The sequence below is a fragment of the Jaculus jaculus genome, chromosome 19 (assembly GCF_020740685.1).
Source record: "Jaculus jaculus isolate mJacJac1 chromosome 19, mJacJac1.mat.Y.cur, whole genome shotgun sequence".
Lineage (NCBI taxonomy): Eukaryota > Metazoa > Chordata > Mammalia > Rodentia > Dipodidae > Jaculus > Jaculus jaculus.
This window is the reverse complement of record NC_059120.1, coordinates 8,187,582-8,196,153: the sequence shown is the minus strand read 5'-3', so window position 1 is coordinate 8,196,153 and position 8,572 is coordinate 8,187,582. Positions and strand designations below refer to the sequence as shown.

Here is an 8,572-nt window from a genome sequence, read left to right as displayed (position 1 = left end):
AAAGTAAGCAAACAAAGCTGTTATATAACAGATATGCCCAGATATGTGTTAATCTTTAGCAATTTTCCACCTCACAAACAATAGTTAGAAGCAACTTTCTATCTTTAGAGGACAATGAAGATGGAACATTCCCAGCACTAATAGAAGCCATCAGGAACTCGTCGGCGTGCCCTGGTGGATCCGCGTCTGGTGGATAGTACCCACAGCTGATTTTGAGTCAGTATTCTCTTCCTATTAAGTCTTTCAAAACCCAATGCATATTTGTCTCATTTTTATTTAAAAACAAAATCCACACTGAGGGTTTAGTATCTCGTCTTGGGATCAGCTAGGCTGCCATGAAGCAGTGCTTAGATAACGTAGCTCACGGTCCCAGAATTTGCAGGAATATTCCTCTAGCCCTCCTCTCTGCCTTGAATCCTGCGCATGGTGATGCCACAAGAGGTCTCATCCACCCAGACCTGCACAGCCATGATGACGTCGCAGCAGCGTCGCTGTGGCATTGTGTGTAAAGACTCGTGAAGAAAAGGCCTGGTGAGAACTTCTTCCCAGTGCCTTTCCCAGTCAAAATACACAGAACTGTCCACTGCAGGCAGCTTTGGCCTGCAGGACATCAGCACCCTTGCCCTTCTGTAGGAAACAAACAGCTGGTCGGAGAGTCAGTGAACCATCTGAAAGGGCTCCTGGGATTTTCATTTATTCAACATAACAGCAATTACAAATTACAATGACTCTTCATAAACATGCATTGTGCACATACATGTGCACACACATGTACACACACATGCACCACGATAGCCAATATGGCAACTGTCAGTTTTAGCTTAAACTGCGCCCAGCCTTTGCAATTTCAGGTCCGAACAACGTGTCCATTTTCTATAGTGTCTTCTCGACACACCAACCCACCATTTGTGTGCTTGATCATTTACTAGACTCACTGAGAAAATGATTGCCCTTAAATCTTCAGGGAGGCTGTTTGCTTAATCCCTTTTAATTTAATCATGAAAATTTACCAGAATTAATAATCACTCCCAATATAAATTTCCAATCAAAAGCAGAAGTGTATGACTATAACAACATCTACTTGAGTTCTCAGACTTACTAGAGTGTGAAATCAGTTTCACAGAGAAAATTAATTTTTAAATAAACCCAAACTTAATGAAAGCAATGATTTTTTTAAGTTTTATTTATTTTTTATGAAAGAGAGAGAGAAAGGAGAGAATTGCAAGGTGCAATTCTCCAGCCACTGCACTCAAACTCCAGACACATGCGTCATCTTGTGCACATGTGTGACCTTGCAAGCTTACATGACCTTGTGCGTCTGGTTTATGTGGAATCTGGAGGGTCAAACTTTGGTCCTTTGGCTTTGCAGGCAAGCACCTTAACCACTAAGCCATCTCTCCAGCCCAGCAATGATTTTTTTAAAAATAGAAATGCATTTCCTTATCATAAAACAAATAATACCTTAGTCTCTGATGGACTTACAATATTTTGAATGAGTACTGAAATCTAATATCATTTTGGTTAAATTATATAAATATAGTCTTAATTATGATTGGAAATTTGGGACATATTATTGCTATTTAACTATGAAGATGAATCCCCAGTGTCTGACTAATTCTAAGTCTTCCCTGTCAACACTGGTAAGTCTGGTTTTCTAAGATTCAGTCATACAGATTTAGTGAACCTTCCAGAATTTTCTGATATCTGTGTAAATGTAAGTTTGTGTGTATAAATCAAAATCACACTAGTTGAAGACAGTCATTGAATATATTTTGATGGTTTTTCTTTTCTTCTCTGACAGAGAAATGACAGCTGTCAGTGATGCATGTTTTGCCCATGATCTTGGTACATGTCACTGGGGGCTGGGTTGCTTGCATTGTCCATGGTGGAGCATTGGAGGAGCGGATGTCATGCAAGTTGCCTATATCTGTGCTAAGATACAGCATTTTTTATCTAAAATTTTCACAGGAGAAAGGAGATCATTTGAAAAAGTACAAGTCTATAACCTGCCCCCCCCCCAAAAAAAACCTTCAAACAATCATTGACCTTTATAACAATAAATGTAAGTGGTCTTCTTCACCAGATACGGCAAGAATGAGTCCATTCTAAGCAGCCTTGTAAGATCAGACCATGCATGAGGCTGACGTGGAGTGTACAGTGGCCACTGCAAGCCGCAGTGAATCTCAGATGCCAATGCTTATGCACAGATTGAGTCTCCAAGTAGGCAGGTACATAACCACTCGCCTCCCAACACTGAGACCATTGTGTCTCATTGAGCTAGTCTGTAAGGAACAACCGCAGTCAAGTTATCCAAACAGAGTCATCCCACTGTACACATGACATTAGAATGTTCTTAGACAAGTAGACAGGTGAATAACCTCTCACCTCCCAACATGGAGACTGTTGTATCTCATTGAGTTAGTCTCTAAGGAACAGCCACAGTCAAGTTATCCAAACAGAGTCATCTCACTGTACACATGACATCAGAATGTTCTTAGACAAGTAGGTCAAGTAAATGCACTGGGCCTCAACAGATTCATTGATTACAAAAGCATATGTCAAAATCATCTCCTGCTTGACTCGCATAGCTTTATATCCATCAATCCACTTCCTGTTGTCAAAAACAAGTTTTTTTAAAAAAAGGACAATTGTGCAGTCAACTTAACAAATTCCACAAGCTGGATCTGTCCACAGTAACCCCAACGATATGTTGAGGTTGAATTTTCCAGTTAGCCCATATACATTTACCTAAGTAGCTGAGATGGCTGCCCGAACATCATGCTGTCCCTGCGCTGGCTCGCTGCCCTGCTACACCGGGTGACTGCTAACCTGCTTTCTGTGCAACTGGCGACTCAGAAATGGCCGCCACCTTTAAGGAACTCTTAATGGAGCTGAGCTCCCAGATGTGCAAGCCGATGACACGCACTCCGCAGCAGCGGCTCGCAAGCTTGTACAGGTTCCTGAGCACAGCCTTCCGGAGAAGGATGTAGACCCAAGGATCTAAGATTTGATTCCACGTTGCCATTCGCAGGGCAAAAAGTGTTGTCTCGCAGGTCTCTAGGGAATGGTTCCCGTTGATCCCGATGTTGGCCATCGTTACCTAGGAAACAAGGCAAAGAGGGAAAGCAGTGGTTACAGATATTTGTTTGTCCAGTTGTGTAGTTTTTCAGCTTGACTCTGTGCCATACAAGACATTCATTCCACACTCCACGAAGTGATGCCACGAGGCAAAGCACAGACAAAAATAACGACTTTGTCAATTCAAATGTTACAGAAATTATAACCGTCATGGAATCCAACTGTGCACCAGAGAGTGACCAAGGGGAAACAAGTATTGGCGAGCTGCAATTAGCACTGTACTTGTGGGAATAATAATTTCACACAAAAATGAAAAATGAGACTGTACTTAAGTAGATGAATTCTACATAAGGTAACAAGTAGATTCAAACAATGAGCTTTGAGAGTTATCGCAGCACAAAGCTACAACTGCAGCACTGAAGTGGTGTGAATAAGAGCATCATGAGTTCAAGACCAGCCTAGGCTACAAAGTAAGATCCTGGGTCAAAACAAAGTGAATCTATAATTTTGTATTAATTCTTATATGGTATACAACAATTTGCTGGAGTGTAAGTTTACAGTTTCCTACTTGGCAATGATAATGATACCACTTGTATATTCAACTCTCCTTTTAACTAGGCTAAAATATTCCAAAAACATGTGGCGCTGCATTGTAAGAGCTTCATAGAATGCGCCTGTGCTTGCTTCCACTGCCACTTAACCAGATCAGTGTGTATTTCAGTTTCACGTGCCTGTTTCCTGACCGCTCTTCACCGCAGAGATCATTTTGTGGAGTCATTTTCTTAACCAGTTCCTGCTCCGTACTAGAATAAGGCCAACTACAGAGCCCGTCTTTGACCCCCCCTTCCCCCCCCCCCACACACACACAGATAGTTACATCAAAGGCAAATGAGACTTTGAAAATCTTGGCTTAAAAAAAAAATCAAGTAAGAAACAAATGAGCAAAAACTGATAGGGAAAAATTAAATAATGCTTGGACCATTGTACCATATGCCTTGATGACATAACAAAACTCAACATCCTACAGGAAAAGGAAATCTAGACCATTATCAGAAAGAATGACCTTCATTTGCACTGATGAATGAAGGTCCCTTATCAAAACTGTCATCATTCACACTCTCAATGTGCAGCTTTGTGATTGGGTTGTGGACATGGCTCAATTCCTCTTCTATTCCCACCCTCCCACAAAAATACAAAAGCAGAGCTAGAGAGACGGCTTGGTGGTTACGGCACTTGCCCGCGGAGCCTCAGGACCCAGTTCAGTGCCCCAGGACCCATGTAAGGTAGACACACAAGGTGGCGCATGCTTCTGCAGTTCGCAGTGGCTGCAGGCCCTGGCGTGCGCGTTCTCTGCCTATCTCTATTTCTCTCTCTTCCCCCTCTCTCTTTCATAAATAAATAAATAAGCAAGTAAATAAATAAAATATTTAAATGATGGTGTTAAACAATATAAAAGCAGAGCAGGGTGGGGATGGTTCAATGGATAAAGTGCTTGGTATGCAGGTGTGAGTGCCTGAGCTCAAATCCCCAGAACCCACACAATGCCGGACCCTGTGGTGGGCATCTGCAACCCTAGCACTCCGATGGCAAGATGGGAAGTGGAGCTTGCAGACCAACCAGCCTGGAAAGCATGGTGGTGTGTGAAACACCTTCCCAAGCAAAGTTTTGTTTTTAAAAAATATTTATTTATTTATTTATTTATTTATTTATTTATTTATTTATTTATTTATTTATGAGAGAGTGGAAGAGGAAGATAGAGAAAATGGGCACACCAGGGCCTCCAGATTCATGTACCACCTTGTGCATCTGGCTTATGTGGGTCCTGGGGAATCGAACCTGGGTCCTTAGGTTTCTCAGGCAAGCATCTTAGCCACTAAGCCATCTCTCCAGCCCAGTTTTGGGGTTTTGAGACAGTCTCACTCTGTAACCAAGGTTAGCCAGACTGACCTTGAGCTCACAGCAGTCCCCCTGCCTCGGTCTCCCAACTATACCACCATGCCTGGCTTGCATACCCTTTTTAATGTTTCCTTTGCTGAAATGTAGATGCATGTATACAGTAAAATATTGTGGGAGAAAAAGAATCCAAACAAGTATATATGAAAAGGAATTCTGAGAGCATATAGTAATGAATATAATACTTGAATTAAAAAGTTCTTGGAGGAATGGGAAGAAAACTCATGGTTGGCATAGGAAACTTAAGTGGCCCACCTGACACTTGACCTGACCAGCCACAGCTCCACTGCCAGCATCCTATGCTCCTGCCTCACATGCCCCAGAGGCACCATGCTCTTTCTGAGCATCGGCTTGTTAAAGCCATGTTTTGAGCCCCTGACCCCCATTTCTCTGCCTGACAAATCCCTAACCATCCTTCAAGCCACACACAAAAATGGGCTCATGCCCATATCACACACCCATATTCATGAAGATGAACTAATGTCTGCTCACTCTTTGGGTACCCACTGAATATTGTCACTTCAAATAATGTGTCATAAGCATGCATTTATCTGCAGAACTATGAGCATCTATAACACCCAGTTCAAAGGTGACATGGCTGATACCAAAATCCTGGTCAACAGTCTATGGCTGGGAAGCTCACAAGCCCTAGGGCAGATGTTACTACAATTGTTTGTCTATATGGACATGTTATGTCCACCAAACTGCCCACTAAAATACTTACACTTAGGCCTCTATATGAGTGCTGCTGCCACTTTTGTCAGAGAAGTCTCTCTTTTCAGATAGTGGTGACTGCTGAGGAGTCTCAAAACTCACTCTGAGAACTGACAGATGAGTGCTCAGCACTTAATGAGACTTCTTTCACACCCTCCAATGGGTCAGAGACTATATCAGTAAGGCCCAAAGGATGGAGTGCTTTGAAACTCTGTTGACCAGATACAAAAGGGTCATTGTGCTCATGACTCCATGGTGGCTGTTTCCTGCACAAGACCTGCATAATATTGAGCACATAGACAAGTTGTCATGGATGATGGAGGAGAGCAAAAATAAACAAATATCAACATAAAAGATGGAGTAATAGGAAAGAAGAGAGGGTTCCTTTTAGGGAGTTGGGGGAGGGAAACAAAGAAAGGTGGAGGGAGGGAATTTTGTAAATCTTTAATAAAGTTTTTGTTTTAATTAAAAAAATAAACCAGTTGTTCACAGTTTTTTTTAAAGTTGACACCTAAAATGTACTCAGTAAGCTTAATGAATTCAGTTATGTTCTTATTTTTTGAAGCTATTTCTAGAAGCACAACTAATCAACAGAGAAACCTATGGCCATCTATCACAAGGGTCTGGCATTTTGAGGCATAAAATGTTTCTAGGTTTTACCATAAGAGCAGTGAAGTTTGTTGACATATAAAAGAAACAGGATCTTGCAGATCCCTTGAGAAATGCTTCCTTTCCTGGGAAAGTAGTTTACCCAACTGAAGACCTAAGGAATCTGTAACTAAATAAAGTAAAAATAATATAGCCTTCACAATGCTGCCTGAGTCAGATGTACACTCTTGCGTCTCTGCCCCGCCCCATGTTGTACAGCAGGGCTGAAGAGAGGCACCTGAAGGGAGCCCATTAGGAGAAAGCAGGGGCGAGACTTGACTGGCAACTTACTGAGATATTGTTACTCCATATTTGCTCTTCACTCACCAACTAATCATTGATTATGTGCTTTTGGGGCCAAAAACTGGAGATGCAAGAATAAATGCACAGACACTAGGAAACTGAGGATCTGTCTGCAAGATTTTTCTCTGATCCATGGTGGTGCAAAGGAAAATAGAGAGCTTGAGAGATGGCTTAGAGGTTAAGGTGCTTGCCTGTGAAGCCTAAGGACTCATGTTCAAGTCTCCAGGCCCCACGTAAGCCAGACACACAAGGTGACCCAAGTGTGCAAGGTCGCACATGCACCCAAGGTGGAACGTGCATCTGGAGTTCGATTAAAGTGGATGGAGGCCCTGATTTGCCAATATTCTTCCTCCCTCTCTCTCTCTCTCATTTAAAAAAAAAAAGGCCAGTCTGTTGGGCATGCCTCAATTTTTTTTAAAAAAAAAGGAAAATGAATGAATAAATATTTCTCTTGTTTCATGAGTAGAAAATATATTTATTTTCTATTAGTGATTAAGTATGTTTCCAGGTATCTCATAGCTCAACCAAGACACTGCCCTGTGTATACAGGAAGAAATTCACTCAGGGCAACTGCATAGAAGACATGGAGCCATTTGCTGAGGAGCCTGGGACCTAACTGTTCTCAGGAACGCCAGGCAGCACCCAGGCTCACAACCACCCTCTCCTCTGCCATCAGCTTCCGCCTGAAAGAGCAGGTGCTCACAGGCCCAGCGTGGGTGACCAATGAGCAGTCAGCTACCAACAACAACATAAGTGGAATATTGCTATAAAAGAAATGCCAATTTGTAATGTGTTGGTAGTAACATGCTATAGAAAATTCAAGACAACCAGTGTGTTCAATAGGAGATAAATTATGGTCATTTCACATTATAAAAGCACCAAAGGGATACAGTGTTAAAGGAAGCAAATTACCAAATTATGTGGATCATGAGACCTTAATTCTGAAACAAATGAGTGTCATGCTGTATGCAGAAGAAAAAAGATTCAGGTGCATATTAATGCTTGCATTGGCTAACGCCAGATAGTCAAAGTTGAGGAAATTCTGTTGTATTTCATTTTGTGCAGAATTTACTAACTTCTCTTGAGCTAAATAATACATTGCTTTTGTAAGCTGTGGGTTTTTTTTTTCCCCACCCAAATAGTTTGTAACAAAATGTTATTCAACTAAAGGATCAGAAGACACATGAGTTTTTTGCCCATGTCTGTACATGTGAGTGAGGCTGTCTTGAAGGTGCCCAGAATTGCTTGGGAAATTTGGCTTGGACAGACTGGGGGGGATGTGAGGGATCGGCGGCCAGGATGAGGGGTAGACGTCTACAAGCTGAGCAGACGAGCACTTTGGAGTCATCTTTCCTAGCCCTTGATGACAGGCACTCCACAAGCCGTCAGAACCTCTCTGACTGGCCCAGCCAAACTTGCTTTTCAGACAGCACGGACAGCTATGCAGCAAGCACACAGCCTCGTTTCCAGTTTCCAAGAGCTCCCAGCACAGGGAACTCGAGGAAGACTCAGTGTTGTCTAAGGCATCTTCCTGGGCTCGTGCCACGCTCCAGCTGTTCACCTGTGGTCAGGATTAAGATTCTCACTGAGAATCAGCAGCACCGAGTGTTCACGCGGCTTGTGAAAACCATCCACTGATGAAGCTGGTCTTCTCCAAGGTGTTCCAGCACCAAGACACTAGGGAAACAAGGAGGCCAAAGAACACGGAGGGGGGTTTACAGGCATGCTCAGGTGCAAAGAGCAAAGTAAATGGTATACATAATAAATTAACCACGGGCTAGGGAGCAACTTCAGTGAATAAAGCTATTACTGCTCAAGTTAATGTACCAGAATTTGAATCCCTAGACCCCATGTAAAAGCCAGAAATTCCTGCTGG

The 8,572-nt window shown here is 42.5% G+C and overlaps 1 protein-coding gene across 5 annotated transcripts in view; it reads right to left on the bottom strand.

Moving 5' to 3' along the window:
* Positions 1-1,335: 1,335 nt before the first annotated feature.
* Ptgfr (prostaglandin F receptor) overlaps positions 1,336-8,572 on the bottom strand; it is a 51,357-nt gene continuing 44,120 nt past the window's right edge. For all 5 annotated transcript variants that reach the window (XM_045138813.1, XM_045138812.1, XM_045138811.1 and 2 more), the window contains exon 3: positions 1,336-3,100. In XM_045138813.1, the coding sequence (XP_044994748.1) occupies positions 2,825-3,100 (276 nt within the window). In that variant the 3' untranslated portion in view covers positions 1,336-2,824. The remainder of the gene's footprint in view (positions 3,101-8,572) is intronic.